Raw genomic sequence first — 23,434 nt, forward strand, 5'->3', positions numbered from 1 at the left:
GTCTCAAAGGTTGAACCATGGTTTCTGCACCCAGTTCACCAACTCCAAACCCCAGAGGGTGGGAACATGAGTCGTCAGGATGGAAGGGACAGCTCAGGAAGCAAGAACCGCATGGGACCCAGAGGCTGTACCTCCCTCAGAACCCGAGTGACTGATGGCCCCAAAGCTCACCTCTCCAGAAGTCGGCTGCACAGCTTTCAGCAAATCCGACACGGCCCCGGCGAGGGTCCTTGCAGCTCTGAGCAAGTCCTCCCCGCTGCCTACCTCATCGTCCATGAGGGCCGCCAACAGCTTCACGCCCTTGGACATCTCCGTCAGGTTGGAAGAAATGGTGGTGATGGCACACCCCACAGCGGTGTAGTCGGTGTCTGCAGGGTCACCTGGGACAGAGAAGGACCATAACCATCCAAGGAGGGTGGTGAAGGTTGAGGGGAGCCCAGGTTGACAGGAAACAGGGTAACACTGGCAGCAGAACCCTGCCCCCACCAATGACGCCCCCATCCTGCAGGAGTCAGACGTCTCCCCATCTCCAAGGTACTGCTCTTCATGGGGTCCTTTTATCCCGAGGCCTCATATATTAAGATACTGAGCATGTGCACCTTTAAAATTCCCAAGGAAGAATCAGCATCTCACGGCCCTTTTCAGAAGGCTGCTCCAAGGTCAGCCGCTTGGAGAGCTCAACTCTACCCCTGAAACACTGCAACGCTGCTTGGTGAAGCCAAGATCTTCCCTGGCTCTCATGTGACAGTGCAAGGCTGGGAGTCGTGCTATACAGAGGAGACCATGGCTGGACAAGACAGAAGAAGGCACCCATGATGGCTAGTCATCTAAAACCATTTTGAGACTGCAAGCTCTCAGAAGGGAGAAACTGGCCTCGATATACTTTGAAGTATGTCCAGCAGCTTGAACAATGAGAAGAGCTGGATAAGTGGTTTTTACTGATGATGCATGATCCAGACAAAAAGGTATGAGATGTTCACCGCATTTCTCCTGGGTCAGTGGGAGAAAATGTCTGAAGTATTGTGAGGGCCTAATAATAGACTCTCCTCTCAGAATAGGACAAATCTGTTGTTTCAATCAAAGAATAAGAACGTTTGTTTTTAACAAAATCACAATACACCACAAATTCCTCAGGGACTTACCGGCTGTGAGGTTAACAACTGAAGCTGTTCCAGCTGTGATGGCATCGACTTGAGAGTGGATTTCATGTTTGGATTCGTCGACTTTATTCTGAACCCATACCCTAGACGCCTGCAAAACCAGACAACTTCATGACAAAAGTGCTGCACAGGATTGCCCAGGAAACCAGAGAAGTTGTGCCATAAAATGAGACCAGCGTTTTGGCCACACTATTTTCACTGGGCCAGCACCAACGAGGCCCTTAAGTCACCTTGAACGATGTACTTAACAGGCTTCTTGCTCATTCACTCATGCTGAATGGCACGTAATTTCTCAGTACTTTTTACTCACGTTATGTTGTCTTTAAGATCTTGGAGAGAAAAATTCTGTGGCTTTATGTAGGTAAATTCAATTTAAAAATTGAAAATAATTAGTATCTCATGGGGCTTCCCTCATGGCGCAGTGGTTGAGAATCTGCCTGCCCATGCAGGGGACACGGGTTCGAGCCCTGGTCTGGGAAGATCCCACATGCCGCGGAGCAACTGGGCCCGTGAGCCACAGCTACTGAGCCTGCGCGTCTGGAGCCTGTGCTCTGCAACAAGAGAGGCCGCAACAGTGAGAGGCCCGCACACCGCGATGAAGAGTGGCCCCCGCTTGCCGCAACTAGAGAAAGCCCTCGCACAGAAACGAAGACCCAACACAGCCAAAAATAAATAAATAAATAAATTTATATATATAAAAAAAATTAGTATCTCATAATAATACTGCACAGTGGCAACAACAACTGTTGCTAATCTTCATCTTGTTTTTTAGAGAATGGGGTTAGAATTAGGGTGTTCTAGCTCATGCGTGTTCCATCAGCGTAGCAATTGTCTTTTGTTCACAAGATGAATGTCATGTTGACGTGGCACCTTTCCTGGTAGGGTTTTGGGAGGTGGTTGTCAAGACCCCTGCTCTGGATCCAGCTCTACCACTAACAAATGATATGACTTCGAGCACATTTCACCCAACTCCTGTGCCTTTCATTTCTTCTACTGTGGAATCTCACTCAATGGTCTTTTAAAACCTTTCTAGTTCTTATACTTCATGTTCATTTGACCCTATAAATAGCAAATTCTGTTTTTGGCTGTTTCTGGTCTTAGCCAATAAATGCTCATTTATACACTGGTAATGATGATCCTATGGTTATATAAGGTGCTGATCTGCTTCCCAAAACATTCCCAAAATATTAATCTTGGTTCAGCGTATGTCTAGCACTAAAATATTTTATATACTAACTCTTTGAAAATTGGTGAAGCAAGAATATTAAATCCAGATATTTTAAAACTTTCTCTCACAACTGTGCTGGATATGGGAGTCTGCCATATGTATTTTTACTCTCAAGCTCCCCAAAGCAAAATATTTAATGACTTCAGGGGCCTGGGAGAAACAGCACTAAGGATGCTGCACCCTGCAGGTACACAAGTACACAAAGGAAAAACACCGAGCAGGGAAAACTTGGAGGCAGTTAGCCTGGCTGGACAAGATGAGGCTACAAATTGTGTCTTGGTTCTGGCCCTACGAGGGTCAGGCAGTCTTAAAGCAGTGGTCTTCAACCCTGGCTGCATATTAGAATCACAATAGGGAGATGAAAACCCACTGATACCCAGGCCCCACCCACCGGCAACACTGATTTGTTTGGTCTGACCTGGGCCCTAGGCTTCGTCCTTAAAACTCCTCAGGTGATTTTTAACGTGTGAAGCAGGGCAGGGAAGGACAGTGATAGCCAGTGGTTTGCAAATGTGTACACAAAACAGTTAGGAACTTTACTAAAATGCAGATTCTGATTCAGAAGTTTGGGGTAAGGCCTAAGATTCTGTGCCTCTCGCAAGATCCTAAGTGCTGCCAATGCTGCTGGCCTGTGGATCACCATTAAAGGAGCAAGGGGCTAGACAATTTCATGCAGCCGCAGCTACAGGAAGGCAGCTAATCTGCCTCGCTGAAAAGCTCAATAGTAGTAACCCAGTGGTTTGTGAAGCATGGTCTCTGAACAAGTAGCTGCAGCACCTGAGAACTTGCTGGAAATGCAAATTCTCAGGCCCCACCCCAGACCTACTGAGTCAGAAACAATGGGGGAGGGGCCCAGCAATCTGTTTTAGCAAGCCCTCTGAAAGACTGTGATGCTTGCTCAAGTGTGTGAACCATGGGTAAATACTAACAACAAACCCAGCTAATACTCACCGGGCTCTCACTACGTGTTAGGTGCGGGACTCAGAACTCCTTACATGATTGGATGGTTGGGTCTTCACAACAGCCCTACTCAGGGATGACAGAATGGAGGCTTAGAGAGAGTAAGCTGCCCAGATTCACACAGCCATTGAGCAGTAGAGCTGGAATCTGGGTCCAAATGATAAGACTCGAGTCCAAGTTCTTAGCCCTTATGGGGTACTGCTGACAGCCTGTAGCACCCTAGGATTGTCTCCTCCTGTGGTGCAGCCTAGAGATGGAGACTCCATCTCTTGAAAAAACATGGAATTCCAACTCACCTAGCTGGAGACAGAGATTCATCTCACTGAATCCAGCCAGAGCACAGAACCCCGTTTTCTGCCAGGGCAGAGACATCGAATAAAAACACTGAACAACACTTACCATATCCTGGCCGAGAGGCGGCAGGGAGTCAAGTTCACTGAGGTCGTCCTGGGCCTGCTGGACAGCGTGCATGCTCGTGTTGATGGTCCCCATGAGGGCCTGCTGGGCCGAGGTCTGCAAAGGCAGGTAACACAAGGGGTCACACCACACTCCTGGACTGGCAACACAGGCTCTACATGAGCAAGGAAAGTGGACCTGAGATCATGAGAAAGCAGCCCAGGGTATGTCTCAACAAACTGCCTGAACCAGCTCCTATTTCAACGGGGGGCCAGTAGGTATTATAATACATTAGTAGGACACTAAATATGAGTGTTTGCAATAGGGTGATTCTCATCAGCAGAGTGTGGAAAACAAGAAGGCTCAGGAAGAGTCCCTGCAGGGGAGCTCAGGGGACCCAATCCTTGAGTGCTCCGGACAGAAGGTCTCCTGCACAGGAATCACATGGGTGTGCTACATCAGAACTCTTCTTGGTAAATAAGATTCCACCCAAACCTACAGTCAACACGCTTCTCCACTCAAATCACCTCTGGACTTTAAGGCTCTTCTGCTTTCAAAAAGTTCTTGCCCCAAAGCATGGGATTCCAGAGCAGGCCTGAGAGAGGCCCCGAGTCAGGTCGACCAGCACAGCAGAAAGAACCAATGATCCGCTGGGGGGAAATGTGTGGATGGGAAGAGACTTAGTCTACTTCTAAGCCTCTCTGAGGGGTATCTGGGCCGATGAGCAGGCAGGGGAGCAGGGTCCTATCCCTCTCTCGCAAACCACGTGGAGAGGCCACTGGTCCTTGTCCAGCCCTAAAGGACACCTGTGGTCCTAGACAGGGCATTGCCAGAGCCACCCATTTAAAAGAAAACACACTGGGAATTAGGCATTGGGACTGCACAGCTGAAGAGCCAGGATTCAGACAGGAAGTAGTGAGAGTGAGGATGACACACACAACCTATCCCCAGGCTGGTGTGGCTCCCTGGACACCAAAGGCAGCATAGTGACGAGCAGGGCAAGTCCCCTGGTAGCCTCACCAGCGGGGGCATATGGCCTCGGTGCATCTGTCCAACCATGACCTGCTGCTGTGGGGAGGGCATGCTTCCAACATTGAAGGTCTCAGGCCCGCTGGAGCCGGAGCGCATCACGGCTGGCAGTGCCACTGAACCATGCTCCACCTTCCCGGTGCGATTGAACTGCTGCTGCAAGATGGTGGACCTAGGGGGACAGACACTTTGGTCACTGCGAGGTGGCCATTCACAGGGAGTGTAATAAGATACCACAGGTGTCACCAGTGTTCACTGCTTCATGCAATGGCAACAAGTTTCCAAGAAGCAAATACAGACAGAATTGTGAACGAAGTAGCAGCACTAAAATGTTTCAGCAGAACCCTGAGATGAATTAATCCTTTTATAATCAGTAATATAAATAACTACTCCCAGTGTATCTAGTTGATAGGTTCATGGCATTATGCTATTAGTTGTTCTTAAAAAAGACACAAAAAATAATGATGTTCTAGGCATAAGTGAATGTTTTGGATACACTGATCTATTATTTCGTAAATTCTACCTGAAATAGCATTCATTCAACACCTTATCTACTGTGTGCCATGTTCTATTCTAAGCCCCGGGGACAGAGACCATTTATCCTTAGCTTGAAGGAAGAAGCGTGGAAAAGAATTTAAAATCTCCCACAGCTTAGCTCCCCTTCCCCAGGTCAAAAGCCATTGACCACAAAGGCTGTTTCAACACCTTAGAAACTTTGATGATTGGCAGACTTTGGCTCTCTTCCAGATCATTTCAACTTAAGTCTGGGAAGACTCCTAGGGCATCTAATAAAAAAATTGTCAGTTTTTTTACTTCTTGATATTTTCCTAGAATGAGCAGTGAGTGTAAAGGACTTTGAGCATATGAAGGTAAGAATCTGAGGGTGGCACAGGTGCCTCATAGCCCAGTGGACAAACCCACAGGGAGAGTCCGGGGGAGTCTGCGGGGTGGGGGGGCAGGGGGGTGGGGTGGGGGGCAGGGTTGCTGAGCAGCTGCATTAAGGCACAGCAGCCTCTGTCCCAGGGTTCTGGAACCACTGCAGGTCACTCCCTGTTGTCCAGGGCAAAGCTTGTGAGCCAAGCTAGGATTCCAAGCAACAGGCATCCACGCAGCAACATTAACATCTGCGGAGGGGCTGGCACTAGGGAGGGTGGATCTATGGCTCCTCTCGGACCTCAGCTGCATTGCAAGATCTCAGCCAATGTCTAATACAGGGCGAAGTGGAAGGTCTAGGGATGAGGAACTCCCCTGGACCACTCTTCCTGCTTGCCATGACCAGACCGCACCATGATGCCGTCTGCATCAGTGGGGAGGGTCCTGGCACGCGGGGCTCAGACACTTACTGAGCTGCTCCTAGGAGAAGTTCAAGCACAGCAGAATCCTAGGAAGTGAACAGCTCACCCTATTAGGAAGTACTAGGTTACTAATGTCCATCTAATGGTCATTAATAATTTCAAGAAATTAAGGTCTTTTGCCAGAGGGTAGCAAGTAGTACTTGAAATGCACCACATCAAATTTGGTTCCAACTTGCGTACAAATAAGGGACAAATGGAAAAGCACCTTCAAGGGGATTATGATGCAAACTGTGAGAAAGTGTACAGAGTAGCAACATCAGAGAAACAATTCCTATTACTAGACAACTTCAACGTGGTGGAATATGCTCGAACTCTCTGGCAGTGCACTATAGGAGACATCAGAACACCTGAATCTGAGTCCTGGCTCTGCCACATGTACGCATCTCAACTAACCTCTAGGAGCTTTGGTTTCCTCATCTATGAACTGGGGATGATAAAATCTAGCCTACCTCTTCCACAAGGGGATGCTGCTGAGATCAAGTGAGACAGCAAGATGGGCACACACAATAAAGTACAGACAAGACAAGTTATTACTACAGTGCTCTATTTAACATCAAGGGAGTAGCTGAATAGGTTTTGGTCAACAAGTCTCACTTATTAGATGTTACTTAATTTTCATAAATCTCAGTTTCCTCATTTATAAAATGGAGCTAAATTGAGATTATTCTGAATTTAAAATGATGATAATAGTAAACATTTATTATGTACCAGGGATTGTTTTATGTGCTTTATTAGTAACTCAATCATTAAATTCAAACTTATGAGGTAGTACGATCAATCATTATTCTCATTTTATAGATGAGATGAAAGAGACAGAGAAAATTCATAATGTCCCCAAGGCCACACATTAGAAAACAGACCTCAGATTTGAACCCAGTAACTCTGGCTCCAGGGTCCATGTTCTTTTCTTGTTCCTCTGCTGCCTTATGACATATGTATCAAGCGTGGCAGGTAAAAGCATCCCATAAACAAAAACTCCTCTACCAGCCAGGCCCCTAGCCCAAAGGTACAGAATTACACTCAGTCTCCAGGCTCTGATGATAATGATGCAGTTTATGAGATTTAAATCAGAAATTCAGAACAGGACTCATGAAGGCTCACTGTGTCTAAAGGTGGAATTACGCACTACATCTTGTTCAGTGTCTCCCTGAAGTCCCCAGCCACCGCCGCCCCAACAAGACACCCTCAACACTGATGACAATGGTCTGGGGACCACACTTCGAGAAGCAAGACTCATCTATCTCATCCACTATCACCTGCTCCACGTGAGGGACTTCAGGGCAACAGCCCCAGAGCTGGCACGAGGAAACCTGCCCCGTATCCAGGGAGAAGCCAGTTCTCCAGTGCTCTTAACGATACTTACTTTTTGGGGGAAACGGACTCTTCTAACATAGTTGACTCCTCATCGCCCTCTAGTCCAAATCTATCTTTACTTTGTTTCTGAGGTAAAACAAGACAAAAACGAAAGTCAGCAGGTCTTGACACAAGACCCTTTTAAGAGGCCTTTTAAAATGAGCCACACAAGCAGATCTGTTAAGGTTTACCCCAAATTCGTTGTATTGGATAATTAATAAGTGATGGGTGAAACAAAGCAATAGTAATGAAAAAGAAATATATTATTTAATACAGAGAGATATATAATGTCTTCTGTGTAACATTACTGCACAATTTTATACAGTTAAAATCAAGACATAGATACGAATATTCCGGTAGAACTTGGTTATTTTTGTGGGCTGTATCTTGAAGCCCTAGGAAAGGTATACCACTATGGCATATAACCCATTAAAATAGGTAAAAAAAGAGAGAGAGAGAGAAGAAAGCAAAGGAATATCTTCAGACCCTAAAGCCAGTTTCTATAGAGGCCGGAAAGCATAACAATTACGTAGAGAGGAAGACGCTGAGGGGTTAGCCAGGCTCATTCATTAGCTAAATGATGCACTATTGCTCATGACTTGGCAGTCAATGACACAAATATGAGCTGCAGCAAAATCAGAAATCTCCTAGGATATGAGGTTAAAGACTTCACACTTAAGCAATCTTAATGTTAAAGATTCAATCAGTGAATCAAGTACTCTCCATGAGGTGCCTGCTTGCTTGTTTGTTTTTCAGGGAGCTTCACCACCTAAACTGAGTCTTCTAATAAAGAAGTGTTGTCCAATTTGCATCAGTATGAAATACCTTTTTGAGGATGATGTCAATGTAGCCCGCAATCAGCTGGGATATTTGCTCTCCCTCAGTGGTCTGTACTGAATAGTAGCTTTCCTGATACTCCCCAAAATCCTGGGGGGACAAAACCCACATTAGAAGAAATACAGCACATCAGCAGTTTTAAAGGTGAGGGGGTCCAGTTTTGGAACAGGTTCTGGCATGGATTCACTTTTTCTTGCTTGCCCCCTCTAAATACAACTGAACATCCTAAAATTTATTCAACAAGCAATGGTAAAGGGCTCTGAAAGCTGGAAAGGTAGACTGGCTGGTGACCTCAGGACCTGAAGAACCACAGTCTGAAGAGTTCTTGAGTTTTGTTTTAGATCCCATACCCCCAAGACTGGGTGCTGGAGAGGGCTGAAACTTGGAACGTCCAACAGTAAGTTCCCAAAAGCCTGTTCTCTTTGGCCAAGGGACCAGGAGAGGGGAAGCCCAACAGAGACCTAGTTGGGAGCCTCAAGCAGCTCCACAACCTAGGTTGTTGCTCACCAGCACCTGCAAAGCAGTGAAAGTCTGGCCATCCCAGGCCCTGCTCCACAACCCAGGCAGGCAGGTGATCTGGTCACTTTGCAGCAGTGGCCACAGTGAAGCCCTGTGTCTCCCTCCCCTCCACTCAGTGGCATAAGTAGATTCAGGCTCAGTAGCTTCTACCTCCCCTAACAAAAGTCAGCCAGCAATAGCAGGTGGCCCAAGGAAGTAACTTCTTCCCCCACACCCCGAGCACCAACAGGCTTTGAACAGGAACCCCAGCAGAGTCAGAAGTACAAAGCAATCCAGAATAGCATTGCAAGGGCTCAGAAAATAAACTGCCATTGCAACTCAAGTCCACAAAGACTTGAACACTAGAACACTACACACTAAATCTACAGCCAGAACACTACACACTAAACCTAAACAAGTTGACTGTCTGCTACAACAGAAGATATAAATAAGATCAAGAGTCTCCTATTATCATAATCAAAACATCTAGGATATAATTGAAAATCACTATTCATGTCAAGAACCAGGATAACTACAACATAAAAAAAGATAATCAGGGCTTCCCTGGTGGCGCAGTGGTTGAGAGTCTGCCTGCCGATGCAGGGCACATGGGTTTGTGCCCCGGTCTGGGAAGATCCCACATGCCGTGGAGCAGCTAGGCCCGTGAGCCATGGCTGCTGAGCCTGCGCGTCCAGAGCCTGTGCTCCGCAACGGGAGAGGCCACAACAGTGAGAGGCCCACGTACCGCAAAAAAAAAAAAAAAAAAAAAAAAAGATAATCAACTGAGGCCAATATTGAAATGAAGCAGATGTTGGAATTATCTGATGAGGAATTTTGATTTTGAATAATAAAATACGTTTCAATGCCCAATTAAAAATTCTCCCAAAACAAATGAAAACAATAGAAAGATTCAATGAAGAAACCCAAGTCATAAAAAGGAACCAAATTGAAATTTTAGAATTAAACAATACCATAACTGAAGTAAAATGCACAGGATATAAACAGTAATATGGAAATGACAAAGAAAAGAATCAATAAACTTGAAAACAGATCAACGGAATTTAGTCAAGCGAAACAACAGGAAACAGACAAAATACAACAGAGCTTCAGGGGTCTGTGGAACAATTTACAAAAAGACCTAATGGGAGTTCCCTGGTGGCCTAGTGGTTAGGATTCTGGGCTTTCACTGCCACAGCCAGGGTTCAATTCCTGGCTGAGGAACTGAGATCACACAAGCTGTGTGGCATGGCAGGGAAAAAAAAAAAAAAAAAATATATATATATATATATATATGAAAAGACCTAACATCCATATCATCAGAAATATGGAAGGAGAGTAGAGTGTGGGACCCAGAAAAAAAAAAAAAAGTATTAAAAGAAATAATGGCTGAAAACCTCTCCGAATTAGTGAAAGATATAAACCTACAAATTCAAGAAGCTAAGCAAACCCCAAAATAGAATCAACCTAAGAAACCCACCCCAAGAACTTTTGAAAACTAGAGAAAAGAAAAACTTAAAAACATCCATAGAAAAGCAACATATTGCCTACAAAGGAATACCAATCCGATGACAGAAAATTTCTATTCTGAAACCACAGAGGCCAGAAAGAAGTAGAATGACACTTCTCAAGTGCTAAAAGAAAAGAACTGTGGATCTCAAATCCTGTATCTGGCAAAATTAACCTTCATGAATGAAGGGGATATAACATTCTCAGATGAAGGAAAACTAAGAATTTGTTGCTAGCAGACCTACCTTTAAAGAATGGCTAAAGAAAGCTCTCCAAACATAACGAAAATGAGAACAAAAGAAGACTGGGAACTTGAAAGAGAAAGAACAATGAGATGGATAAAAACAGAAGTAAATGTAATAGACTATCCTTCACCTCATGAGTTTTCTTCAGTTTTATTTTATGGTTGAAGCGAAAGCTGTAACACCATCTCATGTAGTGGTCAATGTATACAGAAGAAATATTTAAACAATTATACTCAAAAAGTGTGGAGTGTAAACAGACCTAAATGGAAGTAAAGTTTTTATATTTTATTTGAAGTGGTGAAACATTGATGCTAGTAGGTGGTAATTAATTTCAGACATATATGATAGTATCTAGAATAATTACTAAGAGCACCATGCAAAGAAATATGCTCAAAAAGATTATAAATAAAAATGGAGGGGCTTCCCTGGTGGTGCAGTGGTTGAGAGTCTGCCTGTCAGTGCAGGGGATATGGGTTCGAGCCCTGGTCTGGGAGGATCCCACATGCCGCGGAGCAACTAGGCCTGTGAGCCACAACTACTGAGTCTGCACGTCTGGAGCCTGTGCTCCACAACAGGAGAGGCCGCTGCAGTGAGAGGCCCGCACACTGCAATGAAGAGTGGTCCCCGCTTGCCACAACTGGAGAAAGCCCTCGCACAGAAACGAAGACCCAACACAGCCAAAAATAAATAAAAAATAAATTTATAAAAGAAAACTCTGGTGAAGCCTTAAAAAAAAAAAAGGAACTCTAGGGACTTCCCTGGTGGCACGGTGGTTAGGAATCCACCTGCCAATGCAGGGGACACAGGTTCGAGCCCTGGCCTGGGAAGATCCCACATGCCGCGGAGCAACTAAGCCCCGTGCGTCACAACTACTAAGCCTGCGCTCTAGAGGCCATGAGCCACAACTACTGAGCCCACGTGCCACAACTACTGAACCCCACGTGCCTAGAGCCTGTTCTCTGCAACAAGAGAAGCCACCACAATGAGAAGGCCGCTCACTGCAACAAAGAGTAGCCCCAGCTCGCCACAACTAGAGAAAGCCCACGTGCAGCAACGAAGACCCAATGCAGCCAAAAATTAATTGATGAAAAAAAATAAAAAAAAAATGGAACTCTAAAAAAATGTTCAAGTAACCCACAGGAAGGCAAGAATAATAGAGAATAAAATAAACAAAAAAATAAAATAATAAATAATAAAATATGGTAGACATAATACCTAACATATTAATAATTAGCTTAAAAGATAATTGGCCTAAATACATTAATTACAAGAGTGAATTTTAATAAAAAGCACAACCCAACTCCATGCTCTCTACATGAAATTCATTTAAAACCTAACAATATAACTAGGTTTAAAGTAAAAGGGTAGAAAAAATATAACATTCAAACACCTAATTTAAAAAAGCATGAGTGGCTATACCAATGTAAGATAAAGCAAACTGCAGAGCAAAATCTTTACTATGAACAAAAGAACATAATGATAGAACAATTTCTCCATTAAGAACATAGCACAATCTTAAATGTACAGATACAGAACAGCAGAGCTTCAAAATACATGAAACAAAAACTGATAGAGATGAAAGGAGAAATAGAAAAAATCCCCAATTGCTGTTGGGAACTTCACTCTCAGGAATTGTTAGAATTACTAGACAGAAAATTAACAAGGATATGTAAGACTGAAATACCACCAACAGCTAACAGGATCTAACTGGCATTTATAGGACACTACACCCAACAGCAGAATGCACATTCTTTTCAAGCACTCATGGAACATTCTCCAAGAATGATCATATCCCTGTGATATAAAACAAACCTTAAAATTCTACAAATTGAAATCATACAAAGTATGTTCCATGAACATTAACAGAATCACAGTACATCTCATTGACCATAAGAGAAACAAACTAAAACTCAATAACAGAAAGACAACAGGAAAATCTCTAAACACTTGTATATTAAATTAAAGCTGGGTAGGAAGGAAAGAAACTTTACAGGTTATAAGCTTTAATCCAACTTCAGCAAAAACATTGATATTTGTTCCCTCTTTCGCTTCAGGTAGTTACTGCAATTCGCAACAGTTTTTAATAACTTTTTGTTTTTAAAAAAGCAGTACTTGGGTCTAGCTTAAAAAGACCAATAGTATCAAAATGTATATAACAAAACATAGCTATGCCTGCCCTACCCATTCCCACCTTCACTTTCCATCCCCCGTGCAACTACTTTGAATCCTTTTTAGCAATTTCTTCTAGTATTTCTAAATAACATATTTACATTGATTTCTTGATTTTTCTATTTTAGAAATTATCCACAATTACCTACAATGGAAGATGAGAACTTAGTTCACTAAGCGTGAACACCTACTTTTTAAGGGCCATGTGGATACAGCTGTTACTCACTACAGGAGGAAAGAAGGTATGTTTTCTGAAGATTCCTCCCAACTGGGAAGAGTCTATCAATCAATGATCAAATTAGATAACTAATACTCCCACTAAGGCCCCTTCCTTATACCTATTTTCTGATGCCCTATTATAAGATCTTGCCTAGATGCAGTTATTTCAAGTGTTCACAAGAGCTGGAGAATAGTACAATTCAGGAGTGCTGAAGAAATTCACAAATGTCAACACTTTCTGATTTCTCTTATGGCTCGATATGTGCTACAAAATAATTGCCCTACCAATTCTTACATACCAATGTGGCTGGCTACAGTTAAGGCCACATGGTATACTCTGTTAAGAGCAGATCCTGAGATTGGGAGGAAGAATTCAGAGGTTTAAAGGTCTGGAACAAATATTCTCCCTACTTTCCATGTATTTCACTTTGAGCATTTTATCATCGTCTCATTTGATTATGACAACTCTGTGAAACAGGTATTACTACCCCCATTTCACAGCTGAGGACATTAAGGCTCAGAGAGGAGAAGTAACTTGAGCACAGAGCTGGGAATGAAAGCTGATTTCAAACGCTACCCCACAGTCTATGCTATTTCCACCATACAACAATGTTCTCTTCATAGGCAGGCTGGGAAAACACAGCTTGGCAAGTTGTCACAATTTTTAGGAACTTCTAAAACAACTAGAGATGAGGAGGGAGCCTTTGTACGGGCCTCAGGGCGTTATAAAGTTGCCTTTTAGGGTATACTAGGCATGGCATCAGGACCACAGAGACTAAGAATCATCCTTGACTGGCTCTTTCTAATTAAAGAACTCAGACAGACTTAGAGCACTAGAGAGGAAGAGGTGGCCAATGAGACCCAGCTCTCAGACATCTCTCTCACTTCTGGACCAGTGCCCACCCCTGCCCTCGTGGACCCCCACCATCTGTCCCTCTCCAAGGGCAGGGAAACCCAATGGGCTTGTATTGTTTCCCTGCCCCACGATATCACCCAAGGCCATGCTGGCCCACTCACTGCCTTCAGCCAGTCCCTACCAGTGTGAAGCTCTTGGGTGAGGCTGCCCAGCGCTTGACTGTGGTGAGTGGCCACTCCTGCAGCACTTCCTTGGTCTTTTCATCCACGCGCATCACCGAGTCCTTGGTGATCCCCAGCAGGCGAGGCACCAGCTTGTTCTTGCCTTTCATCTTTTCCTGAAACAGGAGGTACCAAGAGTCAGTGCTCTTCCTCTGAATACATCTGATTTTTCCAAGTTATCAGTGATTTCGTGATGTTTTACCTACGGTCAACCTACAACACTGTGTTTCGAAAACCGGCAGGGCTATCGGAAAACCAGAATTTTAAGACTAGATAAATGACTCATAAATTAAAGGAATGGAAGCTAAAACAGAGCCATCAGAAGACCGGAAGGATCCACAAAGGCACACTTCCTGGAGAGAGATACTGTCCAGGAGGGCAGGTTGCTCCAAAAACAGAGATTGTGACAGAAAAAAGATATGCAGAGAAAAAGAAGTTAAAGTGAACTCCAAATATTATCACTCCCAGTAGCCACCTCAGTGAGTAACAAAAAGGGTTAATGTGGAATTTAAATACGGCACTTTAGCTGTTTAGAATTAACTACAACTGCCAGAATAGCATCTTCTCAATACTAAACACAGCCTTTTTTTTTTTTTCATAATCACTGAAATATATTTCCATTTGCATTCTTCATTTTGGTATTTTTTATGTGTATCTACTGACCCTTAAAATATTTTATGATTAGTTTTAATAAGTTTTTAAAGAAACAGTCATCATGACTATTAAAATAATGAATCCCTACCTCACACTCATGCCACAAGAAATTCAAAAAAGGTAAATAATTTAGGAAGAACACACAGTTGGATATTTTTGTGATTTCTCAGGGGGAAATGACTTCTTAGCACAAAAGCTAACATAAATAAATAACTAAAGGAAAAGATTAATAGCTTTAACTATAAAATATATGGACTTTGATACATTTTTTTAAAAAAGAAAGAGAGAGTGGGAGAAAAAGAAAGAGACCTCACCATAAAGAAATTAAAAGGTAAATGACCGGGGAATAAATATCTACAACAAATAGTATGATAAAAGATTTCATACACTTCATATACTAAAGGTTATCATAAATCATCAAACATAAGTGGCAAAGAACATGAACAGAAAATGTTTAAATAAGTAACTAGATAATAAGCAATAAGATAAATTTTCATGTATATGTAATAGTTTTTTAAAAAACTTAATACTCAATTAAAGAAGGTATGAAGGGGGACCACTACTCATGGGCATTTAAAATAGCAAAGGCTTTATGGAAGAAAAGCTTTAAAATTCAAAGCTTTAAGATTCAAAGCTTTAAAAATGTTTCTACTTTTAATCCAACTTGCTTTTCAAAACTTATTCAAAAAGAACTTATAAATGTGTATAAAGATTATGCTGCAAGAAGGATCAACTAGAGTTTATCACAGTGAAAAACTAGAAATAACCAACAAAGTTCAACCACAAGAGATATGATAAATAAATTATGGTACATCCAAATAATAGACTACAACTCTTAAAAATCATATTATAGGAAAACAAGTGGATTCATAATAAAAATTCATTCACATTAAAAAATTAAAAAGTCGACTGTACAGCATGATCCTACGTGAAATAAAAATTTAAATAGAATTTTCAGAAAATTCATTACATGACAAAATGGTGCCAATGATCATCTCGTACAATTTGTATTTTTTCATGTGCTTTCCCTTTTTCGAAAAACTTAATACACATTCCTATTGTTGTCAGGAAAAAACCAAACTTTTCAAAAAATTTCTGCAGAAACCAAGCAATGCCCAAACCACTATTACCAGAGGAATACATATATAAATTAGCACAAAGTACGCAAGTATACACGGGTGTCTGTACAAGGAGACAGGCACTTAAAACAAGCCAGGAGTGTGACAGATACTTAACAATCATTATCCATTAATTTTCAGAGCATCAACCAAATGCTGGTGGCGGTGGCATCATCATCGTGCCAGTCTTGAAATGAAGGAACCAGCGACTTGCCCACGGCACACAGTAGTAAGTGATAAAGCCAGGATTAGAACACAGATTTCAGCAGCTCAAAAACATCTCTGACTTCAGAAAAGACTGTCTACCACCGTATACTACTTCTGATGGAAGCAATTAGAGAAAAGGCAAAAACACTCCTCCCAGCCCCTGTGGGCAGTTCATAAACCGTCAAACAGTGAAGGTCACGGCACACCTCCAGTTTCCTCCCAAGAGGAGGAGATAAAGGCATTAGGAATCTGTGTGGGTGTCTGAGGAGGGGAATATGGCACTGTAAGGACCTCCGAGTTAGGAAAAACTCAGAGAAGAGTCAGATCCTTTGTGGAGAGGCCATTTCCACCAGGGGTGATATCAGCGCAGGGTGGACCACGCCAGTACACATCACTTGGCTTCAGGAGCCACAAAGATTTACGTGGAGAGGTTCCAGGCGGCTAGTTTAGTCACACAGGGTTGGTACCAGCCCAGCTGCTGGCACCAGGAAGGGGATCAGAAACAAAATATGGTTTGCAGCTGTTGCCTTCCTCCTTTCAAATCTGTACTTCCCCAGTGAGGGGCTTTGGGGTGAGGGAATACAGGATAGTGATGGATTGCCCTGACTCCTGTCGAGATGGTTCTGGTCTGGGAGAGGAAACCAGAGTGAACAAGCCAACAACTTACAGTGGGCATTCCATTAGAAGGTCATGACTACGGGGGAAGGGTATATAAGGAACTCAGAAAATACTGTCACTCAGCAACAGAGACCACCATCAAGGGACACAATTAATTCAGTGCCTACCCGCAAAATGCAGAGCAGCTGGAGAAAGTTAAAACAGCGAGGGGCTCGGCTCTGTGCTAGTGATATAAGGGGCTCCCCTGACAGAGGACCTGCCTTAGACCCTCAGTGGCAGACCTGCATGATAGAAGGTCCAGAGGCAATAAGGCTCCCCCTTCCTCTCCAAATCTCGAATCTCAGTCCACTCCACACGTCTCCTTTCCAGTCTTCCAACTACAGACACCAGCATCCTTTATCTCCAGGAGAAGCAATTAGGCTAGGCAGGATGCAGTGAAGACCTGTCTCTCTCGTGCAGACACTCGCAGACTGTGGGTGTGAGTTTGTCAGCTACCTAGCAACTTCTCTCTCGAGGCAGTCCTCATCAGGTTGGTTTTGTTTTGAGGATGTGTCGAGCTCACATGACTTACAGGCAGGAGAAGGTATGTATTCTACCAAGGAAAGTCAGGATCTACTAATAAGCCCTGCCGCTCCTCTTTCAAGCACATCTCAACCATTACTGTGGGTTCGGTCCTGGCAGCTGGCCGTTATCAATCCTGCTCAGCCTCGGGCTCTTCTCACAGGTGTGGATATTGGCTGATTCTGACATCACCTGTGCCTTACATCAGATTCGGACTTGGGTGGAGGGATGCCAGTGGGCTAAGCGTTGGGCATGCTTTGGCTCTAAGCCCAACTTCAATGTGGCCTAAGCCTGTGATCCAGCTGTGCTCACCAGAGTTCTCTACTGGCTTCCTGCCAAAGTGCTGCTTTGTGTGCTTTGCTGTGTCATCAGTATGCATTTTTCGTTTAGGAGCACGGCAGAAAGGGATGGCTGCTCCAAAGCAAAATGGTGCTAAAGACCCTGTTCATTAGCCATTTCTCTCCCTACAACAACTGGCAATCCATGTTGATTTAATTCATGATTCTGAGATGCTCTGAATGCCCTCTGTGATGTTTTTACAGTTGAGGGGAGAAGAGGCTCAGCTCCCAAGGTATCTAACCCTCAAGGCTCTGGTTGTGGTTGCAGGGAAGGTTAAAGGCAAGTTTATAACTCAGAAGGTTTCCACAAGGGTTTCCGGGAAAGAAACAAGATTCTTTGCAAGTCATGGGAAATGCCTTACCGTTCCTTATGGGGTTCTGAAAAACTTACCAAGATAAACTGCAAAAGATTTCAATGAAAGAGGAAGACTGTAGATGTTTACAGCTCCCATTTATTGAGATCATTTGTGCAACAGTCCCCTTTTCTATATTACGTCCTTTAACCTCACAAAAACTCAGCACTCTAGGTGAGCAAGCTGAGCTTTAGAGATGGAAGGTAAAGTAACTTATCGAAGGTCAAACTAAGTGGCAAAGCCAGAATTCCAAACCCAGGTCCCAGGTCTTCCTTTTCGAAGGATATGTTCTTAGCCATTGAGAACACTGCCACATAACAGGCTTATTACAGACATCCTCTCTATTGGGGTCAGCAAACTATGGCAGGTACTAAATGCAGTTTTCTGCTCCCCCCGGCACCTCTTTTTTGGCCTGAGAGCTAAGAGTGAATTTTCTATTTTCAAATGGTTGAAAAAAAAAATTAAGAGTAATAATACTTCATGAAACATGAAAATTATATGAAACTGAAATTTCACAATCCATAAATAAAGCTTTACAGAAACACACCATGCTCATTTATTTATATATTGCCTACTGATTTCAGGATACGAGCACAGAGATGAGTGGTTCGACTAGCAAAGGCTAAGATATTGACTACCTGGGCCCTTTACTAAAAAGTTTGCCAACCCCTGCTCTGTATCATGAACTCTAAAAGCTAATGGAAAGTTGGAGGACTCAAGGGCCAGGAATTAGGGAATTGTGAAGAGGGTTAAGGAGTTGGGATAACCTAGAATGTATCAAATATCCCTACATTCCAGCTACTACATTTCTTTACATACATTACCTCACTTAATCTTCATTAGAGCTCTGTAAAGAATTACCATTCCCATTTTTCACATGAAGAAACTGAGGTTTCAGAAGGTTAAGGATGTCTCTCCAAGTCACGAGTTTCTGTCATTTCTCACATAGGCAATATTGCATCAAGAATTCTAGGCCAGTCTTTCCGACTCCAACACCCAAGCACTTTCTCTTATAACAATATAAAATACAGTATGAAGTACCCTTGAACCACATGGGTTTGAACCAGGTGAGTCCACTTCTTTTCAATAGCTAATACTATAGAACTACATGATCCATACGGGTTGAATCCACAAATGTGGAACCGTGAATACAGACAAACTGCAGGTACAGAGGGCCAACTGTAAGTTATACGCGGATTTTGGACCGCGCAAAGGGTCGATGCCCGCTAACCCCCACGTTGTTCAAGGCTCAACTGCATAATGCTCTGAATATTAGGACAAGATGTACACAGATACAGAGGAAAATATGATGGAAGGACCTATAAACATATCAAACTAGTTCTCTCACAATATATACTGATCTGAAGGCCATGTGGTATGATTAAGTGTGTTTAATATCAACATTCACATTTTATAAATTATGATTTCATTGACTTATTTAATTTAGGATTTCAAATAGTCTATCTAAGTAGTGAATTAATCACTTTTAACGTACTTCTTAAATTATGCCAATGAACTTCCTTCACAATTTAATGGTATGTTCAGATTGGGGGGTCTAGAGAAATCTGTTACTTATGCCTTTAAAACACATACTGTCCCTTACCCAAACAATTTTGTGTGTGCATGTGCTATTCTGTGTGTGATGTCTTTTAACCATATATTCTAAATGGTTGCACTTATTTATACACACACAGGTTATTTCATGCTGCTGACATATGTGTTGTAAATTTACCTGCTCTATTCACTGAATTTAAAAATAAACCTAAAAATTAAAATGACTGTATATTGTTATAATATGTATAAGGATCTGCACACTGAAAATTACAAAATGTTGATGAAAGAAATCAAAGAGGATCTACTATCATGTTTATGGATTGAAAAACTCAACATAGTTATCAATTCTCCCCCAATTGATCTATAAATTCAATGCAGTGCCTATCAAAATCCCAGCTAAGTTTTTTGTAGATACAGACAACCTTGTTCTAAAGTGTTCATGGAAAGGCAAAGGACCTAAATTAGCTAAAACAATTTCGAAAAAGAAGAAAAAAGTAAAGAGAATCATTCAACTTGATGTTAACGCTTACTATATAGCTAAAGTGATCAGGACAGTGTGATTATCAGTGGAAGGACCAACACAAATCAATAGAACAGAATAGAAATAGAAATAGATTCATAGCAATGTATTCAAATGAATTTTGACAAGGATACAGAAAAAATCCAGTGGAGGAAGGATAGCCCTTTCAAAAAACAGTGCTGGGGCAACTGGACATCCATAGGCCAAAAATGAACCTTGACCTAAAAACCTCACATCTTATACAAAACAAACTCAAGTGGGGACTTCCCTGGTGGTCCAGTGGTTAACAATCCACCTTCCAATGCAGAGGACGTGGGTGCAACCCCTGATCAAGGAACTAAGATCCCACATGCCGCGGGGCAACTAAGTCTGCACACCGCAACTACTGAGCCAGCCCCCTCTGGAGCCCAAGTGCCACAACTAGAGAGAAGCCCGCACGCCACAAGAAAGATCCTGCGTGCCGTAATTAAGATGCGATGCAGCCAAAAAAAAAAAAAATTAAAATTAAACAAAACAAACTCAAATGGACCATGGACCTAAATGTAAAATGTAAAACTGTAGAACATTTAGAACTAAACACAGGAGAAAATCTTCGGAGCCTAGAGTTAGACCTCTCAGACGTAACATTTAAAGCAAGATCCATAAAAGTAAAAAATGATAAAACGCCCATCTTCAAAATTAAGAACCTGTATTCTGTAAGACCTTGTCAAGAGGATAAAAAGACAAGTTACAGACTATGAGAAAATATTCACAAATCACATTTAACCTAGGATATATAAAGAACTCTTAAAACTCAAGAGTAAGAAAAAAAATCTAATTAGAAAGTTGGTCAAATAAAACATGAACAGACATTTCACTGAAGAGGATATACAGATGGCAAATAAGCACAGGAAAAGATGTTCAAAATCATTAGCCATCAGGGAAATGCAAATTAAAACCACAATAAGATATCATAAAACGTCTATCAGAAAGGCTAAAATAAAAAACAATGATAACACCAAATGCTGAAGAGGATGATAAGAAACTGGATCACTCATATTTTGCTGGTAAGAATGCCAAATGGTACAGTCATTCTGGAAAACAGTCTGGCTGTTTGTTATAGCGCTAAGTGTGTTCTTACCATATGGTTCAGCAATTGTACTCTTGGGTGTTTAGCCCAATGAAATGAACACTTCATTCTCACAAAAACCTATATACAAATATTTATAGCAGCTTTATTCAGAATAGGCACAAACTAGAAACAACCCAAATGTCCTTCAGTGATAAATGGCTAAACAAACTGGTACTTCCATACTATGGAATACTATTTGGCAATAAAAAGCAATGGACTACTGACACACATTATGACTTGGAGAGATCTCAAGGGAATTCTACTAAATGAAAAAAAACCCTCAAAAATTTATGTATCATATGATTCCGTTTATGTAGTACTTTTGAAATAACAAAATTATTGAGACAGACAATAAATCAGTGGTTGCTAGGGGGTACAGAGACCAGGGGAAGGGAGTAGGGTGTGAGGAGAAACAGGAAGGGGGGGGACGTGTGTATGGCCATAAAAGGGTAGCACAAGGTATTCTCTATGGATTAGAGTTCAATATCTTGACTACAGTGGTGGTAACATAAACCTACACATGACAAAAACTGCATAGAACACACACACACACACACACACAAATGAGTACATACAGAACATGAAATGTGATTAACGTCTATGAACTGTACCAAGTCGATTTCCTGGTTGTGACATTGTACTATAGTTACCATTGAGGGAAACGATGAAAAGGGTATTATTATTTATTTTTACAACGTTATTGAGATATAATTCACCATTATACCATATATTACCATACAATAGACCTATTTAAAGTATCTAATTCAGTGGATTTTAGTATATTTACAGATATGTGCAACTATCACCACAGTCAATTTTAAAACATTTTCATCACCTCAAAAAAGAAAAATCCTGTACCATTAGCTATTACTCACATAGGTCCGCTGATCCCACCCCACTCTTAAGCAGCCACTAATCTACTTTCTGTCTCTATGGATTTGCCATTCTGGACATTCTATATCAATGGAATCTTGTGACAGGCTTCTTTCACTTCACATAACATTTCCAAAGTTCATCCATGCCTGTAGCATGGAGCAGTACACTTCATTTCTTTTTATGACCAAATAATATTGCACCTTATGGATATACCACATTTTGTTCATCCATTCATCAGCTGATGAACATGTGGGTTGTTTCCACATTTTTGCTAAATGCAGCTATACACTTTCAGGTACAAGTTTTTCTGTGGACATGTGCTTTGAATTCTCTTGGGCACATGTACCGAGGAGTAGAACTACTAGGTCATATGGTATCTCTATGTTTAATAATTGAGGAAGTGCCAGACTCTTCTCTAAGGGGGCTGCACCATTTTACATTCCTAGCAGCAGTATATGAGGGCTCCAGTTTCCCGACATCCTCACCCATACTTGTTACTCTGACATTTTGATTCTCTGAATTATTTTTCCAACTTCCTGTGAATCTATCATTATTTCAAAGTACATAGTTAAAAATATGATTCTGTTTATCTTTGTTAAAAGACAAACAATCATAGCAAAGAGTAATAATAATGTTTCCATTTCCTAAAGTTATGCATTTAAAAAAATTTTTTTATGTCTTACCACACTTCCTATAACTTCCAAAACAATGTTAAAGGGTAACTTGTTCTGATCCCAATTTTTATAGATTTCTCTCTAGCACTTCTCTGTTGAGTAGCATGCTGATGATAGGTTTAAAACATTCTACCCTGTTGAGGAAGTACACTTTTATTCCAGCATTTTATGGAAATTTTTATAATGAGTACCTGAATTTTATCAAACACCTTAGTGGCTTTATCACTTATCAAATGATCACATGATGCCATCTTTTCCAGCTTTATTTAGATATAACTGACATAGAACATTATGTAAGTTTAAGGTGTGCAATATGATTTGATATATGTATATATTGAGAAATGATTACCACAGTAAGGTTAACACATCCTTCACCTCACAGAATTACCTTTTTGTAGTTGCTATGATGAGGACATTTAAGATTTACACTCTTAGCAAGAATATTAAAAGCAACAAATAATATACAAGGGAATTACCATAAGGCTATCCATTGATTTTTTTCAGCAGAAAAAATCTGCAGGCCAGAAGGGAGTGGCAGGACATACTTAAAGTGATGAAAGAGAAAAATCTACAACGAAGAATACTCTACCCAGCAGGGCTCTCATTCACATTTGATGGAGAAATCAAAAGCTTTATGGACAAGCAAAAGCTAAAAGAATTCAGCACCACCAAACCAGCTTTAAAACAAATGCTAAAGGAACTTCTCTAGGTAGAAAAGGCCACAATTAGAAATAAGAAAGTCGTGAAATGGAAAAGCTCACTGGTAAAGGCAAACATACAATAAAGGTAGGAAATCATCTACACACAAAGCTAGTAGG

General features: G+C 41.8%; 1 protein-coding gene across 1 annotated transcript in view; it reads right to left on the bottom strand.

The window, feature by feature from the left end:
* The window catches only part of TLN2 (talin 2), a 443,787-nt gene that overhangs the window by 145,755 nt on the left and 274,598 nt on the right, over nucleotides 1–23,434 (bottom strand). The window contains exons 12-18 of the mRNA XM_004274706.2: nucleotides 13,993–14,148; nucleotides 8,307–8,408; nucleotides 7,492–7,568; nucleotides 4,765–4,945; nucleotides 3,748–3,861; nucleotides 1,143–1,251; nucleotides 172–380 (exon numbers count right to left, since the gene is read on the bottom strand). Coding sequence (XP_004274754.1) covers nucleotides 172–380; nucleotides 1,143–1,251; nucleotides 3,748–3,861; nucleotides 4,765–4,945; nucleotides 7,492–7,568; nucleotides 8,307–8,408; nucleotides 13,993–14,148 — 948 coding nt within the window. The remainder of the gene's footprint in view (nucleotides 1–171; nucleotides 381–1,142; nucleotides 1,252–3,747; nucleotides 3,862–4,764; nucleotides 4,946–7,491; nucleotides 7,569–8,306; nucleotides 8,409–13,992; nucleotides 14,149–23,434) is intronic.

This window comes from Orcinus orca, chromosome 2 (assembly GCF_937001465.1).
Source record: "Orcinus orca chromosome 2, mOrcOrc1.1, whole genome shotgun sequence".
NCBI lineage: Eukaryota > Metazoa > Chordata > Mammalia > Artiodactyla > Delphinidae > Orcinus > Orcinus orca.